This window comes from Chionomys nivalis, chromosome 15, assembly GCF_950005125.1.
Source record: "Chionomys nivalis chromosome 15, mChiNiv1.1, whole genome shotgun sequence".
NCBI classification, from domain to species: Eukaryota; Metazoa; Chordata; class Mammalia; order Rodentia; family Cricetidae; genus Chionomys; species Chionomys nivalis.
This window is the reverse complement of record NC_080100.1, coordinates 45,098,695-45,126,315: the sequence shown is the minus strand read 5'-3', so window position 1 is coordinate 45,126,315 and position 27,621 is coordinate 45,098,695. Positions and strand designations below refer to the sequence as shown.

The 27,621-nt window shown below is 40.7% G+C and overlaps 2 protein-coding genes across 9 annotated transcripts in view; both read right to left on the bottom strand.

Annotated features, from left to right (window-relative positions):
- The window catches only part of Gtf2h2 (general transcription factor IIH subunit 2), a 40,682-nt gene extending 27,738 nt beyond the window's left edge, over positions 1–12,944 (bottom strand). For 4 of the 7 annotated variants that reach the window (XM_057789831.1, XM_057789834.1, XM_057789837.1 and 1 more), the window contains exons 1-11: positions 12,584–12,741; positions 8,575–8,660; positions 8,036–8,113; positions 7,695–7,731; positions 7,420–7,506; positions 5,908–5,958; positions 5,510–5,564; positions 4,039–4,144; positions 2,837–2,927; positions 2,605–2,692; positions 1,876–1,983 (exon numbers count right to left, since the gene is read on the bottom strand). In XM_057789831.1, the coding sequence (XP_057645814.1) occupies positions 1,876–1,983; positions 2,605–2,692; positions 2,837–2,927; positions 4,039–4,144; positions 5,510–5,564; positions 5,908–5,958; positions 7,420–7,506; positions 7,695–7,731; positions 8,036–8,113; positions 8,575–8,630 (757 nt within the window). In that variant the 5' untranslated portion in view covers positions 8,631–8,660; positions 12,584–12,741. Of the gene's footprint in view, positions 1–1,875; positions 1,984–2,604; positions 2,693–2,836; positions 2,928–4,038; positions 4,145–5,509; positions 5,565–5,907; positions 5,959–7,419; positions 7,507–7,694; positions 7,732–8,035; positions 8,114–8,574; positions 8,661–12,583; positions 12,742–12,828 lie in introns of those variants that run through there. The other 3 variants (XM_057789835.1, XM_057789836.1, XM_057789832.1) reach the window with 2 other exon arrangements.
- A 5,295-nt stretch (positions 12,945–18,239) lies between these two features.
- Ocln (occludin) overlaps positions 18,240–27,621 on the bottom strand; it is a 49,369-nt gene continuing 39,987 nt past the window's right edge. For both annotated transcript variants that reach the window (XM_057790186.1, XM_057790187.1), the window contains exons 6-9: positions 26,586–26,801; positions 24,161–24,332; positions 21,070–21,111; positions 18,240–20,451 (exon numbers count right to left, since the gene is read on the bottom strand). In XM_057790186.1, coding sequence (XP_057646169.1) covers positions 20,350–20,451; positions 21,070–21,111; positions 24,161–24,332; positions 26,586–26,801 — 532 coding nt within the window. In that variant the 3' untranslated portion in view covers positions 18,240–20,349. The remainder of the gene's footprint in view (positions 20,452–21,069; positions 21,112–24,160; positions 24,333–26,585; positions 26,802–27,621) is intronic.

The window sequence follows — 27,621 nt, the reverse complement described above, 5'->3', positions numbered from 1 at the left end:
GCAAGAGAGATCATTAATAAAACTGAAAAATGGATCTACAAATAAAAACAAACTTAAGAAAAAATTAAATTAAGTATGTATGGCATGTATTTAGTATGTACAAGGCCTGAGGTTTAATCTCCAGCATCACAAAATAGTTAAACAAATGACCAAGAACAGCAAGGGCGGTGCAATGCAACACACCAGTAGTTCCAGCTACTTAGGAGGCGAAGGCAGGAAGATTCCATGAACCCTGGAATTTGAGGCCAGTGTGAACATCATAAAGAGATATTGTTTGCTAGTTTTTGTTTTAAAGTAAGGTCAATTATTTGCATTAGATGCATGAAGAGAAAGTATTTCAAATAAACTATAAGTTAAATAATAACTTTCAAATGGAGTAAAAAAATATATCACTAAATTTAAAAGACTGGCAAACATATCACTGAAAAATATACTAAATATTTACAACATGAATTATTATAGGAACTGGAAAGATGATTCAGCAGTTAAGAATACTGGCTGAAAAACTGGGCTCAATTCCCAGCAATTCTGTAACTCCAGTTCCAGGGAATCTGGTACCCTCACACTGATACACATGCAGGCAAAATACCAATGCACATAAAAATAAAAATTATTCTAGGGCTGAAGAGATGGCTCAGTGGTTAAGAGCACTCAATGCTATTCCAAAAGTACTGAGTTCAATTCCCAGCACCCACATGGTAGCTCACAACTGTCTGATGCCATCTTCTGATATCCAGATGTACATGCAGATAAAGTACCCATATATATAAATTAGCAAATCTAAAATAAAATACACTTTACACAAAAAAAAATTCTAAATGCTTCATCTCTATTAACTCAGTCTCTCAATCTTTCCAGCACACAGTTAAGTATATATTAACATAGTTTACAAAAACAAAAACAACAGAAGAAAAAAAAACCCACAGGAAAAAGAAGTTACTGGTATCACAAATATCCAAAACCAAGGTAGAAAAGCATTTCATTTCACTGGTATTTTAAAAAGGCAAATTAAGCAAGGAGATTCTTTTTTAATGTTTAAAAAAATATATGTATACCTTCTAAAAACATCAATGCAACTTGTGTTCATTATAAATTTTTTAGAAAATAAAAGCAAAAATTCTTATAAATGCCAGGCATAGTGATGTACACCTTTAATCCCAGCACATCGGAGGAAGAAGCAAGTAGATATCAATGAGTTTGAAGCAGGCCAGCCAGGGCTAGCTACATAGAGAAACCCTGTCTCCAAAAAGGGAGGGAGGGAGGGAGGGAGGGAGGGAGGGAGGGAGGGAGGGAGGGAGGGAGGGAGGGAGGGAGGGAGAAAAGGGGGGGAGGGAGGGAGAAAAGGGGGGGAGGGAGGGAGGAGGAGAAGGAAGGAAGGAAGGAAGGAAGGAAGGAAGGAAGGAAGGAAGGAAGGAAGGAAGGAAGGAAGGAAGGAAGGAAGGAAGGAAGGAAAAAGCATTAAATAATCATTTTTATGACCAATCATCTCCTGCTTCTGGGGGGAGGGAGAATCAATGAGTAACTGGTGTACTCATTGCAACTTTTGTCTTTGCAGGTTGTATGACATACTTTGATTATATAATAAAGATTTTGTAGCTTATTTAGGAAATTTCTTACCACAAGTACTTTTCATTAAATAAAACACCTCTGTACCTTCCTAGCTAAAAAAGGCCAGAAGTGTTTCATATGACATGACTATACGTAACTATCAATTCTCTTTATTTTATAAATACACTTCAGCATGAAATTTTTTATTATAAAGGATTTAAGTAAGAAAAATCTTAAATGTTAAAGCGATAACTTGCACAAATGAAAGCAGAATGCTTAGTTTGAACCAAAGGCAAACACGTAAACCGACACAGAAGAAACACGTACCCATACGAATGAGTGAGCACTCGGAGCTGGAGCTGGCAGGAGGAGGGCTAACATGATGTGTTAACAACTCTTTGTAATGGGTTTCATCTAAAATAACATGGTATGTGCCTAACAAGCAAAAGCAAAACACAGCAGTTATAAAGACAAGAGCTTCTCTGTCAGTCTAAGGCAGTCTCATCATGTGAAAATATAGATTTTCATAACCACTTTAAGTAAATTATCATTTAAAAATAATTTAAATAAATCTCTCAATCAAATTCTCTAGGCATAATAGTAAATAAAATTAAAGCCAAGCTACAGTCTTTACAAAGTATTACATAAAGTGAGCTTACTAGTGTTTTGAAAGCTATAACTCTAAACACTGACCTACTGAAAGTTCCTTGCATTTTAAGTGTTTGCTTAATAAAATCAATATGCTTAAGATTACGGCATATTCTCAACTACAAACATAAAATGGTTTCAGTTTGCCGGGCGGTGGTGGCGCACGCTTTTAATCCCAGCACTCAGGAGGCAGAGGCAGGCGGATCTCTGTGAGTTCGAGACCAGCCTGGTCTACAAGAGCTAGTTCCAGGACAGGCTCCAAAACCACAGAGAAACCCTGTCTCGAAAAACCAAAAAAAAAAAAAAAAAAAAAAAAAGGTTTCAGTTTAATAGTGCAAAACATCCTACTTAATTAATAAACTTCTTCTTACACAGTAACTATAATTATTTGAGAATGGAGATATATACCACCAGTTTCACGAGCAAGTACAGTGCAAACTCGAACCTCGGCAGACAATCCAATAACAGACACTCTGATTTTAGCTGCCTTCAGGGTCTTCATAAGATCCAGAAAGATGAAATATTTCATAAGAAAAAGAAAAACATTTATGAATAATAACTTTGAAAAATAGTGTTCTGAAAACTACTGATAAATTTACTACAACATTTTCTTTAGAGTCTGCTTCAGTTGTGGTCCTACCTTGATGAGATCATAAATATTAGACGGATCACAGGTTGTCAGGCTACCAAAGATGATTAGTACTTCTCTACTTGTATGTCCAGGCATATGTCTATAAAGAGAGGTGAAGATACATTACAATAGATCAAACAAATTATACTAGCAAAAAATTCATCCAAAATGAGTACATATGGTTTATACATCTAAGCTACAAAATAAGGTAATAAATGTTAAAAAAAAAAAGTTACAGTTAATTCACGATTATTATTTGGTATCCAATTCTAAATTTCACTGGGCAGTAGACATACTCCTTTAATCCCAGCACTTGGAAGGCAGGGGCAGGTGGATCTCTGAGACCAAGGCCAACCTGGTCTACAGAGTGAGTTCTAGGACAGCTAGGGCTACACAAAGAAACCCTGTCTCAAAAAAACAAGAAAAAGAAAGAAAAAAAAATCTAATTTCAATCTCTCTCTCAACAGAGTCTTACTATATAGTTCAAACTCATAAGCCTCTGGTGTACTGCAGTTACTAGCATCCAATGCCATGCCTAGTCATTCAATTTATTCTTAATTAAATTTTTTTAAAAATTCTTGTATACCACTGTGAATTTTGTTGTATTTTTCTAAATCCACTGCAGATACATGTTAACTGATAAAATACAAATTAAAAATAAGCAACATCAAAATAAACATCATACATGACATTTCAGATTTTTCCTACTTAACTCTTGTTAAAACAGGCTTCATGAAACCCAACACAACTCACAGAAAAAATTCTGAAACAATTATAAATAATAATATAAACTGGCTACGGTTGCGCATGCCTGTCATCCCAGCACTGGGGAGGTGGAGACAGAAGAACCGGGAGTTCAGGTCATCCTCAGATACACAGCAAACTGGAGGGCTGCCTGGGCAACATGGGAAATACTGTCCTGAGAAAGGAAGGAAGGGGAAGGGAAAGGCGAAGATAAGGAGCAAAAAAGAAGGAAAAAACAAAGAAAGAAATGGGGCCTAGAGAAATGGCTCAGCAACTACAGGAAGATATGTTCCTGCAAAGGCACAAAGCTCGAGTCTCAGCAGCCATGTTGGGCAGTTCACAAACGCCTGTAACTCCATTCCAAGGGATATGACACTCTCTTCTGGCCTGCTGTACTCCTGCACACACACATATACACACACAGACACACAATCAAAAACAGAATAAATAAATTTTAAAATACTGACTTCAGGGTTTGCATAGCCATGCTTAAGGAATTATAGAGAGACGGTTCTCCACTGCAGGTCATATCAACAGCTTTCTTCAAAGATGCTATGTGTTTCCTTGGGTTTCCTAAAGTAAAATGAAATAACTTTCAATAAAATTCTATATATAAATATAGAAAAGCATATTGTTTCCAAACTACAAATTTATGATTTTAAAGAACAGAATGCTTTCAATTTCTATCAGTTTGCATTTTTATCAGAGATATCTGGTAGACAGTCTTGTTTCATACTGAAAAGAATATATGTGTGTATATATATATTATTTATTCACATATATTACTATATATTTTGCTATATATAGATATAAAATCTTTACCCATTAATATACATAACAGTTACATGAGAAATCAGTCCACTTTTGAATATATGCCAATTTCCTTTTTTCAGTGAAATTACTTTGAGTTGGTTTGCATTTTTGTTTTTTTATGTGAATGGCTGTTTTGGCTGCACGTATATCTATGCACCATGTGTGTGCCTGGTGTCCCTACAAACCAGAAGACGACATCACATCTGCAAGAACTGGAGTTACAGATGATTATGGGCCAATGTGGGTACTGGGAATTGAACTTGGATCCTCTGGAAGAGCAGCCAATGCTCTTAACTAGTAAGCCATCTCTCCTCCCCCTGATTTTTGCTTCTTATGGTATTGGTATTCAAACCCAGGGCCTTATTTATTAAGCTACATCCCTAACATTCTCTAGGACTATTTAGTAGGGATTATTGTCAACTGATTTCCTGGCACACTTTTGACAAATGTATATTTGATTCCTTGTGGCTAGAGGAAGAACTATTAGTGAACAAAGTATGCCATCTCCCTTATGTGTACTAACAGAAAACTGAGAACCTAATTTAAGGGATAATATATTTTACAAAAAACAGTGATACAAATTTGTAACAGCATATATAATAAAGGCAAAAGAAACTGCCACTAATTTTTTAAATTTTTATTTATTTACTTATGTGTATGACAGTTTCGCCTGCACATGAAAAGGGTGTCAGAGCCCCTACAACTGGAGTAACAGACAGTTGGGAGTCCCTGTGTGAGTGCTGAGAACTAAACCCAGATCCCCTGAAAGAGCAAGTGCTCTGAGCCATTTCTATCGCTATTCATAAATAGCCCAATTCAATTTTTATACTTTTTGCTTTCTTAATTAGACATTTAATTTCAACATTATATTAATTTTATGAATCGCGAACAATTAGGCTATCTTATTATTTTCAGGATAAGGATGTGTATTTCAATGCAATCATCCAACACTTCAGAACTCAATTTGAAACAATTAACAGTAAGTCCCAAGAGTTCAATAAAAGGACAGTAAGTTGTTCACCTAAAATGCAGAGGAAAGTTTCACTTTATCAGCAAGCCACACGGGAAGATTACAGAGTCAGGTAAGAAAGTCCTTGAGCCTTGTAAAGACACTTTTATACACACCTGAGAGTTCGGTCAGTTTTTCAGCTCTTTTACTCTTAGTTATAAGTATTCCAATCTCAAAACGAAAACAAAAAATAATTATTTTAATATAACAAATTATTTCCTCTTCATAAAGAAATACATGAACTATCAATTAGTAACTGCAAAAGAAACAAGGAACACACATGAACTTTTTCCTCATGGTGTTTCTGACAATCTGGCTATGAACTGACTACACACTATTAACCCAGCACATGTCTAACCCTGAGCTAGCTTGCTCTTCACTATCAAGTACACCAAAAATAGGTACATGATCTGGTTTCCTTAATACCTCATACAATATATGCCTCATCTTCTTGAAATAAACTATATTTGACAGCAGGGAATCTAATTTTGAATTCTACCATTTATCTACATACCTGACTAATAGGATTTTGATCAAAATATTCTTCTACAAAGTATTCCAACAACTGTTAAAAGGAAATTAAAAGGAAGTATTATAAAAGGCAAAATAACAACAAGAAAGAACATTTCAATATTCTGTAGAATCTATTTATTAAGTAGCACTTCTTTGAAGAAATACAAGGTGTTGGTGAGACAGTGTTTCACTGTGCACCCCTGGCTAACAGATCTCTGAGTCTGTTCTACAGAATTAGTTCTAGGACAGCCAGGACCACACAGAAACTCTGTCTGGAAAAAAACTAAATAAATAAATTAGAATATTGTTAATCTAATCTGTTAAATTGAAAGCACAGATTCAAAAGTCAAAGGAGAATGAGAACCACTCGGGGAGGCAGGGGATAACTAGCCTCAAGAAAGCGGTTCTCAGCCTGAGGGTTGCGACCCATTGGGGACAAATGACACTTTCAAAGGGGTCACCTAAGACCATTAGGAAAGTTAAGAACTAGTAATTTAGGGAAATAATAAACCAAAGCAATTACTTATTCAAGTCTTTTATTTTGTTTTTTCGATCTTGTTTTTATTTTGTTTTTCCAGACAGGATTCATCTGTATAACCCTGGCTGTACTGGAACTCACTCTGGTCTCAAACCAGACCAGGCTGGCCTGCCTCCTGAGTGCTGGGATTAAAGGTGTGTGCCACCAGTGTGAGCCACCACTTCATGGCTTCAAGTCTTTTTTAAAAACAAGTTAATTTTTTATTATCATGGTGTGTTTGTATGTGTGTGTGTGAGACAGAGACAGAGAGAAAAAACAAACACAGTGTACACGTGGAGGTCAGAGGGTAACTTTCTAGAGTTAGTCAGTTTTCTCCTTCCACCATTTTTATTTTATTTTATGTATATGGGTGTTTTGCCTGCATGTATACCTGCGCATGACCTGCCTGATGCCTGTGGAGGTCAGAAAATGGTGCTGGATTCCTGAAACAATAAGTTATGGCCAGTTATGAACTGTCACAATGGCACAGGAAATTGAGCCTGGGTCCTCTGGAAGAGCAACTAGTGGTACTCAGGTTGTCAGTCTTGTACAGCAAACACTTTGGAGCCATCTTGCTGGCTCATATATTTGTTTAAAAAAAAAAAAGTGGGCTGGAGAGATGGCTCAGTGGTTAAGAACACTGGCTACTCTTACAGAGGACCTGGGTTCAATTTCCAGCACCAACATGTCAGCTTACACCTGTCTGTAACTCCAGGTCCAGAGGATCTGACACACATATACATGGAGACAAAACACCAATGTACATACATAATTTTTAAAAATTGTTGGAGAATTCAAAACGTATTTATAGACTAGCTCTTGGGGTAAAAAAAATCACTTTAGAAAATGATCTAGCAGCATTTCTACATAGCTAACATTTGCTATTAGTTAGAAAAACAAAGCAAAACATTTCCTACATTCTTAAACATATATACATGTGTGTGTATGTAAATGCGTTCCCTACACTTAGCACAGATTTAAATGGTTTTACTCTACCTTTAAAGTGCAAGTCAGCCTACTGGGCTTTAAATCTTGGTCCTCCATTGTTCTGGAGCCATCTACTACCACATACAGGTGGCGCATCTACCAAATACAAATGAAATTCCCAAGTACATTTTTGAGAAGCAAAAATATCATTTAATATTCAAATATTCCATATATTTTAAATATATTTTAAAGAAGTAGTTGTTTTACCATTTATTCTATCAAGTCAGAATATTCCTCTGATCCAAACTAGTTCTGCACAAGTCAAGGAAAAAATCATAACATACCATTCCAAGTCGGACCTGTCCATGGTGCTCAAACACTCTGTTAAAAATCATAAAAAATACTTCATTTCAACACCGTACGCTACCAAAAACCCAATAAAACAACTAATCTGTATCTTTTAGTGAATTATTAAATTTGGAATACACACGGACAGTTTCTGAACACTACTTTCCTGGGGGCAGGGCTAGTTGCTAGTTCTTTACCCTGGTCAACTATGGATGAGCTTCCTACTGAGCACACAGTAAAAGGAAGGGTGCTTTTTTAAAGGATGGCTGGAGCGAGACAGGAAGGCTTCAGGAATCTATCTCCCCTCCTGTAACGCTTTCACAGAAGCATCTCATACCTTTTCCTCTTCGCCTTGAAGAGAATGTCTTCTATCGTGGCTTTAAGTGATCCACTTTCATCTTCTTTAAGAATTTCCCTGTAGTCGATATTTATTGGTTTGAAAAGATAAGCTAAAAGTACTAACCCCAAAAAATTAAAATATGTAAAAATGTGTATATATAATTTTGTAGCAGTACAATCCACAATAGCCAAAAGCTGGAACTGATCTAAATGTCCATCAAATGCTGAATGCATAAACAAAAATGTAGCAGAACAGTACATGGGATACTATACAGCAATTACAAAGAAACATACACGTGAATGAGCCTTGAAATTTATATAAAACGTACAAGAAAGGTGAGTCTATAGGTCACAGATTCACAGTTGTCTAACAGGCGGTGGAAACGGAGTGAGTCCAAAGGGACTTTGCTGTGATTAAAATGTTCTAATAGTTTACGGCAGAAGCTACACAAAAGAGATTCTACATGAGGTGCATGTAAACTGAAGCTGAAGGGAAAGCAACAATGTCCACAACATGTGACATTTACATCTACCTACCAGGTTCTCTCGTAGCCTCCTTCCCACCGCTTAGTTCTCTCAGGCTCTTCATCCATGCTTGTATAATGATATGTGCTTATTCAACACTGTAAACAAACCATTGGATCACACGTTTTCTAAAGATGGTTATTACAAAATGAATTTAATTATGTGATAGTTAAGGACAAAGTTAAAATATCAGAATATAAGAAAACATTTAGCCAGGCAGTGGTGGTGCACGCCTTTAATCCCAGCCCTCAGGAGGCAGAGCAGATGGATCTCTGTGAGTTCGAAGTCAGCCTGGTCTACAAGAGCTAGTTTCAGGACAGGCTCCAAAGTTACAGAGAAACCCTATCTCGAAAAACAAAAACAAAAAAGCAAAAACAACAACAACAAAAATATTTGAAACATGTAAAAAAATAAAAACTGTTTCATGAACATGTCACTGGACAAGAATTCTGAGAAATAAGAATAAGATTAACCATAACCAACAATTATTATAACTGAGAGATCAATTCATTGTTCTTTCTCTCCTTTGTGTAAGCTTGACTGTTTTAGGACCACATGTTTTTTTTTTGTTGTTTTTTTTTTGGTTTTTCGAGACAGGGTTTCTCTGTGGTTTTGGAGCCTGTCCTGGAACTAGCTCTGTAGACCAGGCTGGTCTCGAACTCACAGAGATCCGCCTGCCTCTGCCTCCCAAGTGCTGGGATTAAAGGCGTGCGCCACCACCGCCCGGCCTAGGACCACATGTTTTAAAATGAAATTTATCCAGGTGGTGGTGTCACACACCTTTAATCCCAGTACTCAGGAGACAAGCAGATCTCTGTGAATTTGAGACCAACCTGATCTACAAGATCTAGTTCCAGGACAGCTAGGGCTGTTACACAGAGAAACCCTGTCCCAAAAAAAACAGGAAAAACAATTCTCAAGCAAAATGAAATTTATCAGCCAGTCAGGGATGGTGTATGCCTTTAATCCCAGACAGAGGCAGGCAGATCTCTGAGTTTGAGGCTAGCCTGTTCTACAGATCCAGTTCCAGGACAACCAGGACCACACAGAGAAACTGTCTTGGGGCAGGGTAGGAGGATAGAAATTTATCATTTATAAATAGGTAAATGCTATAACTCATAATTCAATGAGACACAAAATTACATATGGAATATGATCTCAACTATTAAAAGAAAAATATAAAAGGAATTTTTTGATCATTCAATAAGTATTAGTTGGGCACAGTAGTGTATGCCTTTAATCTCAACACTGCACTCCACAGACAGACACAAAGATCTATGATGGGGGGGCCAGCCTGCTCTACACAGTAAGTATTACAAATGATTTCATCTGCATGATAGAATTAAGATTAGTTGGACTCCTCTGCTTTTTAGTTTATATATATTCACATTACATCTGTTTCCTTATTAATTAAAGGCAAAATTGCTGGGGATGATGATAGCTCACAAGTCTAATCTCAACTGGAAGATAGCAGCAAGTCTAAGACCAGTGTGGCCTACACAATGAGCTCCAGGCCAGCCTGGCTACAAAACGAGATGCTATCTCAAAAAAAAAAAAAAAAAGTGAAAAATTGACATTAGATTGCAGGGGGAGGTTCCCTCCCCACCGCCAATAAGGACAAAAGCATATCCTCTAACACCAACCGACCTGGACAAAGGTAATGAGGACTATAAGCAATACTTTATCCTCCTTTTTTAACACTGTTTCTACAGAAAAGAAAAAAGCTAGGGATGTAGCTCAGTTGAGAGAGTACTGTCTACTATGCACAAAGACCTCAGTTTGAGAAAGGTGGCACAGGCTTATAACTCAGTGGAGACAGGAGGGTCAAAGTTCAAGGCAGTGAGAACTAGCTCCTTTTATCACAGATCTTGAAAGACAGAAGCAGGTGGGTCTCAGTGAGTTCAAGGCCAGCTTGGGGTGCATGAGACCCTGTCTCAAGGGAAAGGAGGGTCCTGCAGACTCAATGACCTGAGCTCTTATCCCCAGCACTACTCACATACAGACACATCTGTAATTCTCGCCCTAGGAGACAGAGGCAGGATTGGGCGGAGGGGGGATCTTGATGGCCACCCAGTCAAGCAAACCAACATGCTCCAGGCTCAGTAAGAGACCCTATCTCAAAAAACGTAAAAACTACACAAGGACAATAGACATCAATTTCTAGGGTACACACAAATAAACCATACACACAACACATATTCACCAAAAACAGAATATATATACATACATATGGAGGGGTCATGGTAATGCGGTGAATGTTTAAGACTATGTAGCCCTAGTGGTCGGGAACTCACTCAGCATTCCAGTGCTGAGGTTACAGGTATGAGTACTTGGCTTGGAAACTTTTTTTTAATCTACAGAACTGAGGTGAGTGAGCTGCCCACATTCAGGAGGCAGAAGCAGGAGGGTCTCTACTTTCTTTTGTTCAAACAGAGTCTGTCTATGTAGCCCTGCTAGCCTGGAACTCTGTATGCACACCAGGTTAGCCTCAAACTCATAGAAATATCTGTCTGCCTCTTCCTCCCAAGTGCTGGGATTAAAGGTGTGTGCCCAGGTCTATGTGAAGACAATGTGTGACCTACATAGCTGACTGTCTCAGAAAACAAAACAAGACACACACACCAAAAAACCTGCTCACTAAAGATCTAGCCCCATACACGGACTTCTGGAATTTGGAATCTACCGATAGGTTAGAGGGCTGGAGACAACTTCCGAGGGACTTTTTAATGGAACCTGCCACAATCGAATGCTATTACTTAAATTCTGTTTATTTCCCACTTAATTTAGAGGTCTTTTATTATCTCTGTAAGAGATTCGTTTGTCTCAGAAAACCTGACAGTTTACCTACAAAGGGTAAGAATATCTGTCTGGCAAATGCTTACCTAGAAGCCCCCAAGCCAAGAGTAACTGCCAGCACGAACAGTTCCTATCTGAAACCGCTAGGGCAGAAGTAAGGCCAGAAAATGATCCACTGAACCCCTCGCCCTGAGATACCCTTTCCCTCTCAAGCCCCAAAAGCCACAGGGCAGTCTCCACTTCCACAAAGAGCCTGGCGACCCTTCCCTTGTTCTGAATAAAGGATAATCCCGCTTCTGGAGATGCCTGTCTCCTATCTTTTATTTCACTTTGTCTCCATCTATCCCAATTTAACAGCCTTCATCATCTCTTGAAAACATAAAGGACAGTATTTCACAACATGAGCTATTTCAACACTATCTTGGGGCCATCTATCTGGTGAATGTACTTGAGGAGTAAATAAAGTGACTAAAACCCAACATTCCGATACCTTGTTTTCTGCACTTAATGCGAATACTAACAATGGAAATCCTGCTCTAGATGGGCTTAGTGGGGTACCCTGGGAGCCCAGGACAAGTGGGAGCGAGTGCACACACGCTTCGCATAACCTTGCTTTTAAACTTGTATAATGTAGTTCCACCACATCAAAAATATTTTGTATTTTTCTTTATTATTTTTATTACATTTTATATATTATTTTATGCTTGTATACATTTTATTATACTGTTTACTTTTTTATTATTTATCTCTATTATTCTTTGACGTTCTGAGAAAATAAAAACCAATAGGTAAAAATTACAGCAATTTTGGTCTTAAAAGGGCATTTGCCGGGCGGTGGTGGCGCACGCCTTTAATCCCAGCACTTGGGAGGCAGAGGCAGACGGATCTTTGGGAGTTCGAGGCCAGCCTGGTCTACAAGAGCTAGTTCCAGGACAGGCACCAAAGCTACAGAGAAACCCTGTCTCAAAAAAAAAAAAAAAAAAAAGGCATTTAACAGGAGAACTTAATTAAAACTCTTACAATGGGGAAGAATTAAAATTCCCCAAACTGCAGATACACTAATCCAGTTCCTGGAATCTCAGTCGCCACCCCCCCCCACCCGAAAAGCTAAAAGTAGGTCCACGGAGTCCACGGAGTGTTTGCTGTCGAAGGGGCTGGAAACGCTTTCAGCAAACACGAGAGCCGCCGCGCGCATGGCACCTGGCAAGAGTCTGCTTCACCTTACCCTGCCTGGCACGAGGATGACTGACAAGGGCGATCCCTGCCCGTGTTTCTCAGAAATGACCAGCTCTGGTGCTGGACGCTCGCTCCAGGTCACACGGGCAGAGAGAGGGATGCGGTAAGCGAGAGCGCAGGCAGCGAGAACCTTCCTCTGCCTGCAGCCAGGCTAGGCAGGCGGAAGTTGCCCCCCTGCACACGCCCCTCCCTCCACCTTCCAGGTCTCCCCCGAGGCCAGCTCCGGCATCGCACCTCGGTCTTCTCCTCCAGGTCCCTCCGGTCCACACTCCAACCTCCAAAGCCTCGGTGCTGCCCGCGCAGGCCCCTAGCTGTGCACTCACGGGCCCTGGGGGGGTAGACGACCCTCACCGGAAGCGTCGATAGGGAGCGCTGTCAAAATTCCTCCGCAGCGCGCTGGAACCACGCAAAAAAACGTTCCGGCGGCTGCGGGAAGCACCTGCCAGATGGGGGAGCTGGGGAGGTATGGTGCCCACTAGTTTGCGGTGCCGGATCTGGAAGAACAAGGCTAGGGGAATCTTCCAAAGAGAGGCAGCTGAGGAATCACCCAGAACAGGAACGTTTAGCCAGCCGATGGGGAACGCTCTACGGATAAAGGAAACCGCGTGCAGCCTCGGAAGCAGAGGAATATTGGTGTGGTTGAGGGACCGCCCGTGTGAGAACGGGGGCAGCTGAACTTGTAGCTAAAAAACTAATTAGTGGTGACGCCAAGATTTCTACTGTGGGGTGCATTTCTGCAAACGGTTAAAACGACAAGTTCTGGATATGTTATACATCGGTTTAGGGAGTCTGTTTTTAAATTTTAAGTGTGTGGGTGTTTTTGCCTGAATGCATGTCTGTGCACTATGTATGTGCCTAGTTGGGGCAGGCTACAGAATGTGGCATCGGATCCATGGAACTGAAGTTACAGGTGTTTGTTATCCGCCATATGGATGATGGGAATCAAATCCAGACCCTCTGGAAGAGCAACAAGGGCTTTTGAAAGCTGAGCCATCTCTCCTGTCACGTCCCCTGACACACACACACACCCACCGCGAGCGCGCGCCTTAAACAAAAAATAGAAGAGGATTTCCCCCCACTATATTTAAAGTATATTTGTAGAAATAGAACACATTCAGCCGGGCGGTGGTGGCGCACGCCTTTAATCCCAGCACTCGGAGGCAGAGGCAGGCGGATCTCTGGGAGTTGGAGGCCAGCCTGGTCTACAAGAGCTAGTTCCGGGACAGGCATCAAAGCTACAGAGAAACCTTGTCTCGAAAAACCAAAAAAAAAAAAAAAAAAAAAAAAAAAAAAAAAAAAAAAAAAAAAAAAAGAAAGAAAGAAAAAGAACACATTCAGACTTTCCCAATCATAACTTTAACTCTGTTTAAATTAACTTTGGCTCTGTATTAACTTTAGAAAGGCGTTTTAAGACTAAACTAGGAAGATGAAGGGCACCAGTCCCTGCCTTCTGGCTCTTTCATTCTTTTTTTTTCTTTTCTTTTTTTTTTTTTTTAACATTTTTCCTGCTAACTCACTCCCTTCTGCAGTTCTCTTGGATTCCAGGAATGACAAGGCTGCTCTGCAAACATCTTTATGACAAGAAGCCAAAACTCCTCCCAAGCAAAAGCAAGCCTGGCAGGACAGATCACCTCCCAAACAAGGGCAATTACCTATAATGTGAGGCTGCTCGCTGGCACTGGAGAAATCAGCTTATGGCAAACAGACTGCCCCAGAGTGATGGCATCACTAACAAGTTCTCTAGAAGACTTTGCAGAACCAGAACTGAACCGGCATAAGAAATCAGACCCATGTCCTGACCCAGATCACAAGCTCTGTCGCCTACGCAAACCACAAGCCTCTCCCATTTCGCTTTTCTATAAAATCTCCAAGTTCCTCTCAGCCTTCTGAAGACAGACTTGGTATTGGCAAGCCCTTTTATCTGTTTTTCTCATCGTGGCCACCTTAATAAAAATCTTTCTCTGCCATTCATTACTGTCTATTCCACAAGCTGAGACAGATAGCCAAACATAGTCTGCTGGAACTCCTGGAATTGTGGGGCTTTTGCACTAAAATTATACTAATAAGGGTACTATAAGCAGCCAGGTGCCACATGCCTTTAATCCTGGCACTCAGGAGGCAGAAGCAGATGGATCTCTGAGTTCGAGGCCAGCCTGGTTTACAAAGAGAGTTCCGGGACAGTTAGGGCTGTTACACAGAGAAACTGTATCATGAAAAACAAAAAACAAAACAACCAAAAAAGGGGGGGTGCTAAACAAAATGTGCACAAATTCATGATATAATATTAGTGTAATTATGGCTAATATTCCAATCACGTACAACTGTAAAGAGCTAAACAAGAGCTGGATATTGTGGAGCATTCCTATTATGCCAGAATGAAGGCAGGCTGAGGCAGGAGGATTACAAGTTCAAGACTGGTCTGAACTTGTATCCTAAGTCCTTGTCTCAAAATAAAAAAATATACATATAAAATCTGGGTTTTTTTACATGGACAGCTGGACACGGTGCAGTTGGAAAGTTTGTGAATAGCTCGGCTACTGGAATGTAATTGAAATACAAAAAGTGTTTTAACTTGAAAGACTGAGAGAAGTGAACATTTCCAACACTTTTTGGTGGAAGGAGCAGGAGTAGGGCTGGTTTTGAGACAAGGTTTCTCTGTGTTGCCCTGGCTGTCCTAAAACCTGCTCTGTAGACCAGGTTGGCCTTAAACTCACAAAGATCAGCCAACCTTTGCCTTCCTGGGTGCTGAGATTAAAAAAAGAACTTATTTATATATTGAGGGCTCTATCTGCATGTACATCTGCAGGCCAGAAGAGGGCATCAGATCCCACTATAGACGGTTGTGAGCCATCATGTGGGTGCTGCAAATCCAACATAGAACCTGTGGAGAAGCAGACAGTGCTCTTAAGTGCTGAGCCATCTCTCCAGCCCCAGTAATACAATTTTAAAATAAAATACAATTTCCTTTTCTAAAACTTTCATTAACTTTTAAAAGTTTTTAACATTGGAAGACAGGATTGCTTGGACATATTTATTATCTCACTTTTGACAAGATCAGTTCTAACTCACACATTACTTCCATAAGATTACCAGTATCTTTGCATTTCTGCAGACTGGACAGTGAGCTATGTATGTGCTAGGCAAGCATGTTAGCACGGTGTTGTAGCTCTAACCCAAGAACGCCAATAAAATTTTTTTAATAGGGCTGGAGAGATGGTTCAGAGTTTGAGAGCACTGATTGTTCTTCCAGAGGTCTGAGTTCAATTCCCAGCAACCACATGGTGGCTCACAACCGTCTGTAATGAAATCTGATGCCCTCTTCTGACCTGCATGCATACATGCAGACAGAACACTGTATTTCTGTATACATAATAAATATTTTAAAAATTTTTCAATGATTATGTGTATATGTGTCTGTGTCCATTTGAACCCATAAATACACTGCCAGCAGAGGCCAGAAGAGTTAGTTATAGGTAGTTATGAGCCCCCCTATGTGGGTACTGAGAATCAAACTTGGGTCAAAGTTGGGTCCAGTTTGATTCTCAGTACCCACATAACCACTCATAACCACTCAGCCGCTGCTCCAGTAGCCCTCACCACACCCCATTTTGAGAGTTTCATCAGGTGATTCAGGCTGGCCTCAAAGTCAAAGTGATCCTCCTGCCTCAGCAAGTGACAGGATTATAGAAGTACATAACCATACCTGGCTCTCAGATATCTTTTAGAGATGCCAAAAGCCTGAGGTACAGGAGTTGAGTTTGCTGGATAGCGCACAGGAAGAATGAGACAACATACACAGGCAACAGCCGTTCACAGGTCTTGTGGCCAACAGCTGGAAGCAGGAGGGCACACCCTTCCGTATCTTTCACAGCACATAAAGACATCCAGGGTGTATAGTCGATGCTTCCCTCAGCGCCAATCATCATCACAATTCTCTAGCAGAGTATTTTCTAAAAACTACCCCAACTTATGTACATTGGCTCATTCCCTCCCACTATGAGAAAGGCTAATATCAAATACTGGAGGAGAGCTGAGCAGGGCGACACACACCTGCAATCCCACCACCCGCGAGGCTTAGAAAGGAGGGTCACAAGTTCAAGGCCAGCCTGAGGAACAAAGTGAGACCTTACCTCTCAATAGATGATAAACTCTGCCTGGTTAATTTATCCTTTCAGATAAGCTAGTATAGGGCAGTCAAATCAGACAGGAGATCAAGTATAAATCCTATTCCAGTTTACCCAGATAAAACTCTGACAAAGTTCAGACAAAAGAAACTTCTGTTTCGAGGCTGAGGCAGGGATTTGTCGTTGTATGAAGAATTCCCATACACCAGAGTCCCACAGTCCACAATGACAGCAGGCTTCTGCCCTGACCATTCTTGACCCATTCAGATCCTTACAGAGTCTGCAGATTCAGATGAACCATTTCCTGTTAGTGTAAAGTATCAAATGCATTCAAACTAAAATAAGACGTCTTATTCACAGTGCAGCCCCGCCGTATACAGTGCACCGCTTATCTCGTCAATCCAGGAAGGAAGCACTGACAGAATGCACCACTCCACAGGATCGAGAGTCCACCTCAGTTCTAAACTCACTAGTACGTGACTCAGCCAGTTAATATATCAAATTATTAATTTCCTTATCCATAAAATAAGAATAAGGAAGTTATATGCCAAGGGACTGTTACAAGAATTAAGTGAGATATCCTTTATGTCTGTCTATACAATTTTAACTGCAAATACTGGACTAATATTTACCAATAAATACTAGACTTTATTTCAAAAATATAAAGTACATACAACAAAACAGTATTGGTGGCACACACCTTTGATTCCAGCACTCGGGAGGCAGAGGTAGATGGATCCCTGTGATTTCAAGGCCTGGTCTACAGAGTGAGTTCTAGGATAGCCAGGGTTGTTACATAAAGGCTGTGTCAGAAACAAAGAAACAAGCAACAAAACAGTATCACCTCCTCTTTGGGGAGAGGGTGAGTTCATGTATGTTTATACTAATTTTTCAGCTTTTCAAATGGAAAACTTTTAATTTTGAAATAAAATCACACACATAAGGCATCACTTTGTGCAGGGAACTTTTATAAGAAGGGTTATGTTTTCACAAACTAGTCTCCAGAACAGTTGATTAGCAGAGAGTGGGTATGAGAACCATGGGTCAGCAAGTATAAGAAACCTCTGAAGTTTAATCTAACCCCATTATTTGCTAGAAAACTGCCTAAGTGGTTTCTCTAGGTTAGACCCAGCTAGTTAATATCAGCACCAACAGACACACCTTTGTACTGACTGGCTTCAGGCCTGTGGTGGTAGCACCACATTGGAAAATAATTATTTTTATTCCAACATATAACTTTATGGCACAGCTTTATAATTCCTGCCACTTCATTTTCTTCACTCAACAAAACAGGTTTGCTTTGTGATGAGGTGATATTTTGTTTGTGTTCTAAGAAATAAAGCTTGTCGCCGGGCGGTGGTGGCGCACGCCTTTAATCCTAGCACTCGGGAGGCAGAGGCAGGCGGATCGCTGTGAGTTCGAGACCAGCCTGGTCTGACAAGAGCTAGTTCCAGGACAGGCTCCAAAGCCACAGAGAAATCCTGACTCGAAAAACCAAAAAAAAAAAAAAAAAAAAAGAAATAAAGCTTGTCTGAAGATCAGAGGGCAGAGCTAGCCACTAGTTAACCACAGAGGTCTGGAGGAAGTGATATGGCTGGGCGGAGAGAGAACTATAAGTCAGGAGGAGATGGGAGCTCAACCCTCTGCTTGACTAAAGAGTTAGAAGGTAAGAGCTGGCTGTGGCTTGCTCCTTTGTCTCTCTGATCTTTCAGTATTTACCCCGATATCTGGCTCTGGGTTTCTATTATTAAGGCCAATTAGAATTCGTGCAACATTGTGAGGACACCAGAAAGTTGGCTTCATAAACTAAATGAGCCAGGCATGGAGTAGAACCTGTAATCCCACCGCTAGGAAGGTGGGAACAGGAGGATTGAAAATTTGAGCCAACTTGAACTAATCATTAGTTCAGGGCCAGCTTGAGCTACCTTATGAAATCCTGTCCAGAACAAAACAACACAAAAGTACTGATTTCCAAGAACAAAGGGCTAGTTACCATAAAGCCAGGGACGGTGTCAACTCGCTGTCAACCCCAAAGCTATGAAAATGCTTTTTGCATTATGCTTAGCATATAGAAAGTAAAATTTTTCTTCAATTTTTAAAAAAATGAACCAAGGTTGTACAAAAACATTATTTAAAAGGTTATCCTGGAAAAAATAATTCAAAATTGTATTCACAAAAACATGTACTTCAATATCTAGAAGATATGTAAAATATTTTCGGAAAAAATAGACCAAATGCCTGGCAGTTGTGGTGCACACCTGTAATCCCAGCACTCGGGAGGCAGAAGCAGGTGGATCTCTGCGAGTTTGAGGCCAGCCTGGTCTACAGAGTGAGCTCCAGAACAGCCAAAGTTATATAGGGAAACCCTCTCTCAAAAAAAACAAAATAAAAAATAAACCAAACTGAGTTCGATGTACACAAACTATTTGGTGTATGCAGTATTATCAACTGATTTTATGCTACTAACAAGAACCTTAATTTTTAAAGAACATCATGAATTTTCAGACACTGCTGTTGTATGAACATTATTCCATATCCAGACAGATTTGTGTTTTTCACTGCCCAAGGACTAGGAATCACTAGCTGGCACAGAACCCAAGACAGCTCACACAACTGAAACTCCTGAGTCTAGTTCTGCACAGCTGACCACCACAGCACGAATGATATCAAACAAGCACATTACAGAACACCAGGCTTTAATACCTTACAAAATATGTACAAAACTTGAACGCTCCTGTGAAATACAATTCAAGCCATAATTGTAAATGTAATTGGATACTCTGATACAGTGAAAAGATCTAGTGGGTTACAAAAACAAAAACAAAAAAAAAAACATGTAAACTATCAAGTATAAAGAGTATTTTAAAAATACACAAAACTCTAACCCTGGGTTTAAAATGATCTTTCAAAAGTAAATAATATATTTACAATTTTTAAATTTCACACATTTGTTAATGTTACATGATCTTAGAAATCAGGAAAAATGTGAAGGCGAAATAATGTGTAATCATTTATGTTAAAGTCAATACAAGAAAAACACCAGTAGGGAAGGTGGCCGACAGGATGTACTGTACACAGTAGGGAATTACAAAAGGCGGGGAAATGCTGTGAGTCATAAAACAGACTTAGCCAACACCGCCTCTGGGAAGCAAGCAGTCTCGCTGTGGAGACATCACGGCAGGGACCCAACTTCCTCACCTGAAAAGTGATTATAAATAAGCCACCTGAAGGGCTGCTGAGATGATTAAGGAGATGGCCTCCACCTGGAGGAACACACTTGGGTATTAAGACATCATTGTCTGGTGTGTGAAAGTTCACAACACAGTCCACACCAGCACCTGTCTTTGAATTTACACCCTTGAACAATATTTCATTCTTAATACAAGAATCAATGTGTAAAGTGTGAAATTCCTAATTGGAGTGTTCGGCCCAGTGGATTATCAAAAGCCATTTATAAAATGTTTCAATACTGACGATATGAAACTGATGGTATTAACGCTACAGAAACTTGGTAATGATCACGAAGTTTTAACTTCCCAGATTAGAGTCCAAAGTCACTTTGCCTCCGAAGAGAACTGCAGAGCCATCAGGCGGACAGATGCGCCACATCTCCCCAGCAGCAGGCACTTGCCTAAGTTTTCCGTCTATCATACTCCCCAACCATCCTCTTGATGTGCGATAATTTGCTCTTCAGCTGCTTGCAGTAATTCCTCTTACTTTTAAAATCTGCAGACTAGAAGGGAGAAAATGAATCGCATGAATGAAAAAATCTGAATAGGTCTCCACTGGGATATCAACTCACTCCAGAACCAAATAATTGTTAGCAATAAAATAGGTAGGTAGGCCGGGCAGTGGTGGTGCATGTCTTTAATCCCAGCACTCAGGAGGCAGAGGCAGGTGGATCTCTGTGTGTTCAAGGCCAGCCTGGTTTATAAAGTTGAATTCCAGGCCAGTCAGATACCCAATGAAACCTTGTCTCAAAAAAGTTTTTAGAAAATCAATATAAGGGGCTGGAGAGATGGCTCAGAGGTTAAGAGCACTGGCTGCTCTTCCAGAGGTCCTGAGTTCAGTTCCCAGCAACCACATGGTGGCTCACAACCATCTGTGATGAAATCTGGTGCCCTTTTCTGGCCTGCAAGTATACATGGAAGGAATGTTGTATACATAATAAATAAATTAAAAAAAAAGAAAAAGAAAATCAGTATAAGCTGTAGCTACAAATAAAATTAATGTTATAATGCTCATATGTAAATGGCAGGAACTTTGTCTATAAACAGTGTACATATACATGAATGGTGTAGTCATTATAATAAACATTAAATAAAAAAGAATCTTAAAATTAGATACTTACTACTTTAACTTCCTTTAGTCTGTTATATTCATCAGCGGCAGCCTATGAATGAGAAAAAAAAGACAATGTTTATTGAAGCATTTTCTCTAGCATTCTTGCTTAGTGGTGGTGGTGCACGTCTTTAATTTCAGCACTCAGAAGGCAGAGGCAGGCAGATCTCTGTGAGTTCGAGGCCAGCCTGGTCTACAGAGTGAGTTCTAGGACAGCCAGGGCTGTTACAGAGAAATCCTGTCTAAAAAACCAAACAAACAAACAGAAAAAGAATAGCATTCTTTGGAACTGGAGAGACGGCTCAGTTGTTGAGAATGTGGGCCTTCCAAGTATCTAAAAGGGCAAGCAAAACCCACTCACTCACTTTACACGATTCTTAACAATCACAGCTCAGTGAACCTCCCCTAAACTGTCTAGGCCTTGGGCTGCCTCGATTCCCACTCTGAGCATTTACTCAGACAACCCTTTGTACACAGAATGTGAATACAGTGTCAGCCGTGCTGTCTACAGCATTCAGATGGCAGTTTTCTGACGAGAATTTTAATTCTCTGTCAAGAGGGACATAGGATTTTATCTTTCTAATCTTAGCATTTCAAAATAATCAAATATACAGTAACTGATTTGTAAATGTTGAATAAATTGAGAAAGGCTTACCAAAATATCAGATAAAAGCTATAAGAGAACATATAAATCAAGGTACAGTAGCAGATCATCTCAACTGAGAACTCTAAGAAGAACTCAATGAGAACAAAGCTCCGAGCAGCATATGGGGTGATGGTGGAGGTTTATTTACTAAAGCTCAAGACAGTCAAATGGCCCCCAGCACACTACTGTGGAAGTGTTCTCAGTAAAATCCTGACAGACAATTGAAATGTTTTAAATTCATGCTCTCTAGAAAAACAGTTTCATATTCTGGCATTTGTAGTCACTACACAGAAACACACATTTTCAAAGCATTATATACACTCTTCACTAAATTATGACAGAATCATAAAATTGAAAACTGTATAGCTACTTTTATGCATAAACGTTTTAAGAAGTCAAACATGATGGCACAAACTTGAAATCCCAGTAGGTAGGAGGCAAGAGGATACAGGGTTCAAGGTCAGCCTATGCTACAGAACCAGATCCTGTGTCAATAAAAGGAGACATTTCTTACTGATAGGAAACAATAACCACAAACCATTTCTGTGTAAAGGAGTAGGAAAGAAACAGTGCCAGCCAGCAAGGAGCTTGTCTAGCATGTTATCTATCTGCAAAAGAAAAGACCAGGAGGCTAGAGAGATGGCTAAGGGGTTAAGAGCACTAACTGCTCTTCTAGAGGTCCTGAGTTCAATTCCCAGCCACATGGTGGCTCACAACCATCTGTAATGAGAACTGGTGCCCTCTTCTGGCCTGCAGGCATGCATGCAGACAGAAACTGTATCATAATAAACAAATAAATCTTTAAAGAAAAGCCAGGTGTGAGGACACACACCTTTAATACGGTACTAAGCAAGAGGAGTTCAAGCTCACCTGAGCTACACAGCGACATATGAGACCTTGTCTCATAAAGATGAGAACCCAAAGGATGACGGTAAAGAGACATAGGGAGCAACCAAAGACATCCCCATGGTCAAATCAGAACAATTTGGGCCACTACAATGGGCATTATATTGGTAACTGTCACATACAGCTTGAGCTTGGTGAGAAGCCGGCTCTGGAAGCAGGGCTGTCCGTTCCCTTCAGACCAAGCGTGTTTGTGCCATGTCCTTCAAAACCCCTTATCAGGGAATGGACTCACCAGCCTCAGACTTCGTGACCATGAGGGAAGTGAACAGCAAAACAGCCAAAGAGCAACAACAATGTGTCCTTGAGAAGAGCTAGAGAGTGAACCATTCCAACAGAGGCGACTATTGTTTATCCCAGATGTAACAGTGTCTGCTGGGGGCTCCCAGAAGCTAAAGTTCAGCTTGGGAGGCTCATCCATGCAGAGAAAGCTCAGTTAGGAACAACAGCTTTAAAGAGGCTTCCCAATGTCTCTGCTGGATGTCTGCAAGGCCTAGTGTGACAAAGTTACCTCCCTGCTGTTATTTGTTCTTCTGCTGGAGCCTGACAAGAGGACTGCAGCTCTGCCCTGGGAGTCTTTCAGGAACTCCAGCTGGTTGCCTTTAAAGGAATTTCCCCAGTCAATGTTTGGTGAATGCTTCCAGTGCCTGCTTAATGATGCTTTCTTGTCTTTCTCTTTTATTCTTTTTTTGGAGGGGTGGGGAGTTCAAGACAGGGTTTCTCTGTGTAACAGCCTTGGCTGTACTTGAACTCACTTTGTAGACCACAGAGATCTGCCGGCCTCTGCCTCCTCAGCGATGGGATTAAAGGTGTACATTACCACACCCAGCTTAATTTTAATTTAAATTTTTGCATACAGGTGCTTTGCCTGCAGATTAAGTTTGCACACATCACTTACGTCTGGTGGTTAAGTAGGCCAGAAGAGGGCATCAGATACCCTGGGTACTGGAGATTGAACCTCAGTTCTCTGGATGACAAGCCAGTGCTCTTAACTGTTCGGACTGTGTCTGCCTACCTGAACTCCTGGCATTCTCTTGGAAACAAAGCTTTTCTGGAGTATGAGGTAGAAATTTAAGGGGGAACCCCCACCCCTCATATAGCTCTGGCTAGCATAGATCTCAGTATGCAGACTAGAAGGGCTAAACTCACAGAGATCCTGCCCCTTCCCCCTAGTGCTGGGATTAAAAGCCCCATGTAAGGGATATACTTTTATGGGCCCAATTTTGAATTGAGGTTTTTACAGTAAAAATGACCTGTATTTATAAATAGAAAAAAATTTAATGTGGCCAGTTTTTCTAAATAGAGAGGGATATTTATGTATCTAGATTGTTGCATTGTGACTTTTTAATCAATTTATTTATCGTGTGTGCATGTGTGTGTGTGTTCTGAAGCTAGGCAAGGTGGGGTACATGTCTGAAATCCCAGTCTTGAGAAGGGAAGACTCAATGTTGTCCTCAGCTACACAGTGAGTGCGAGGGGAGCCTGAGGTACGTGAGACCCTGCCTGTAAAAACAAAACCAAAACGACAGACAAAATGAGGCGTGGTCTTTACCATGTACTCCTCGCTTTCTTCTCTGTAGTCATCCAGCTCTCTGTCCAGACGAGAGAGCTCCTTGTTGACCTCATCGAGCTCAGCTTGTAGACTCTTGTACTCCTGGAGCCCTGAGTCAAAGTCTCTCTTGTAGAGCTGTCTTTGTTGATCTGAAGTGATGGGTGGATATTCCCTGAGAAGCAGTGGAGGACACAGTTACATGAGCACCCTTTGCACACACAAAAAGCGGGTGGTTGGGTCTGGAGAGATGGTTCAGGGCTAAAGAAAAAGATGGAGGCTTCCCTCAAAGGCAACACACTGGTAAGGAGTGTGGAAGCATGTTCTCTTGTTTTCTGTCGTGTCCAAGGAGACAGAGGGGGGATACAGTTAAATTCTATGAAGAACTATTCAGAGACCTTAAGGGTGCGTGGCCGATAGGGCTTGTCACCCCATCAGCTGCACAGGCACCTAGTCTGAAGTAGCTAAGTGGTTGTCAAGGAGATGTCTTCCCGTAAAGGAGAACATCATTTGGTCACAGGGCTGTGCTCCCTTGCTAAACGTTCTGGATAAGCCATCTGGAATGACTTCAGACCTGAAGATACAGCTCAGTAGCAGACCATTTGCCAACACCATGCACAAGGTTCTGAGTTCAAACTCCACTATCACACAAAAAGAATAATTATACTTTTTAGGCAAAAGTCACGAAATCTAAGGTTCCAGGCCAATAAAAATGTGCTAATTCTCACTAAGGATGCTACATGGTTTAAACACTTGGGTTTAAAGTCTTAACACAAATGCTCGAGCACTGCCAAAGAGCTGGCTAGGAGTGGCTCTTTCCTGCCACCACCTACCTTCTTCAGCCCAGCTTATTTGTTTATTTTTGGTTGTATTTTTCCCAAGTGGAAACAGCTTATCTTGTTCTGTCATTAGAAAAGCATGCATTAAAAATGTACACACAGAGGCTGGAGGCGTAGCTCAGCACTAAAGTGTGTGTTTAGTGTGTGTAACATCCTAGGTCCAATCTCCGGCACTAAAAAAAACAAAACCAAACAGAAAAAAAACTATGAAAACATGTTCATTGCATAAATAAGCTTGCAAGTCAGGAAAATATGATGAATTAATGCTGGAATTCTGGAGCCAGAAAGATGGCTCTGTGGGTAGAAGTGCTTGGTGTAAGGAGAGAAGTGAGTGACTGTGACTCCCTCAAATTGTCCTCTGACCTATACACACACATGCGCACACATACACACATGCACACACATACATGCACATACACACAGTGCCTCACCCAGATAAAGAAAAATGTAATAAGCAATCTCTAAGATACATTCTGCATCTCTGAATGTGCTAGCTATTCCTTGTATAGGAAGCTGAAACATCAAATCATCCACAGGGAAAATACTTGGAATTATTTCACAGGAAGATAAAGCTTCACGGAATATGGGACTTAAACTTTAGTTCTAACAGTCAATAAAATGTCTTCATTTGACAGACAGAAAAATTTTATCTTTTAATTAAAAGGAAACAGAAACTTGAGATTTCTCAGAGTTTTTAGTTAGATGTTCCATTATACAATTTAGACCAATAAGTACTTCACAGGTAAATAAATCGGTCAAAAAGATTCTGTGAGCACAGAATGCAAAGTATGAGAATCATAAGTAAAGGATGTCAAGCTATCTATGCTCTTAACACCTTGAGAAGCAAGGTTTATGAACCACCATTCATAGTGCAAAAATTTCTGATGACTGGGGCAGTGGTGGTGCATGCCTTTAATTCCAGCACTCGGGCAGCAGAGGCAGGCGGATATCTGAGTTCGGGCCAGTCTGGTCTACAGATTAAGTTCTAGGACACTCAAGGCTACACAGAGAAACCCTGTCTCAAGAAAAAAAAAATAGACATCTGTTCTAGTGTCAGACACCTAACAGGAAAAGGCTACATAATACACATCACACCTGTGTGTCTGGTGATAGCAGACTAACACAACAACTTTGGCGCAACACTAAACTGTTTCCTTAACTGCTTACGAAACTGTCACAAGAGTTCTTTGGATTAAACTTTAAAAGAAACTCAGGGACTCACCATGAAAGTGTAATTTGAAGGAAAGCCTGTGTGATTGGAAAATTTTATAATCAGTCCAACACAGTTTCCCTAAACCCAAGTTTTATTTCTTTGAAAGTCTTCCTTGAGTGTCTACTGGTAGAAGAGCCAATTCAGAGAGACTATGTGTGAGAGAAATACGGTTACAGCCAAATAGACCCTTCCACTTCTGTTTTATAAAAGGGCATCAAAGAAAAACGCAACCCGAAAACCATTTCCAGGTCTTGGGGGCAAAAAATGAGACGGCAACATGACCCCAGTTTCAAAGGCAACAACCCTAAACCTGGGTAGTCGATCACAACGATAACCAGAACGCTTAGGCGGCTCTAGGAGAGGAGAAAGGCCTTACCTGACCCAGTCCTCCTCCAGCTCGTCACAGGACTCGCCGCCTGTCGTGTAGTCCGTCTCATAGTGCTCTGGATCCGTTCTCTTCGGTTTTCCTGCTCGTCCCTTTGTGGGAGCCCTTTTTGAAGGTGTCTCTAGGTTCCCACTATTGCTGTACCGAGGCTGCCTGAAGTCATCCACAGGTGAGGTCAGAGGAAGCTCCTGAGCCACTTCAGGCACCCTAGTGGAAACATGGGCCACTCTCAGAGACTCTGCCACCTCCCTGCACGCACCCGAAAGGGCGGTGAGACACCCACCCTCGGGGGCACCCATCCGAGGAGCTCATCCGCTGAGCACAGATGCCTGGCTTCCTGCATTCAGTCTGGCACTAATTCAGAACCCACTAATACACAAGTAGCTTTAAAGCTGTGATTGGGGGAGGGAGTCCGTGCTTAAACATCTAAGAAAAATGGATGTCATGCTTCCTTTTAGGACGTTCAAACAAGAAGTGTTTATCTGGCCTGTGCCAGAGACTTACTCTACAAAAGGCTGTTAGGAAAATGAGCACAATTCTTTTCTACAGGTTCTTCCAGTCCCTGGAATGCGGTGTGAGGAGAAAGATACAGCTTATCCAAAGGAGATAGGCTGTTTGCAACATTAATTTTATGATACTGCATATAGATTATCAAAGTTTGAAAAACTACAATATTTAAACTAAAATGCTTCCTGGTTTTTGAGTGACAAATGCCTGTCACCCCAGCATTCAAGAGATTGAAGCAGGAGACTCTTTGGGCCATGCTGGGTGGGTTACACAGTGAGACCTGTCTAAACCCCCGCCATTCAAAGGAAGGTGTTTATTAAGTATTTTAACTCTCTCTGTGTTGATCTTAAAGCCACATAGAATCAACAGGAGGTTTACTAGAACACTCATTATGTTTCTAATGTAATTATTTCACGTTGCATCAGATTTTAAATTGCATGTAATGTTCCTGCAACGAGCATGAAAACAAAGCCCAGTGCAGCAACAGAAAGTACCAGAAACAGTTTTACTTTGCTCTGTA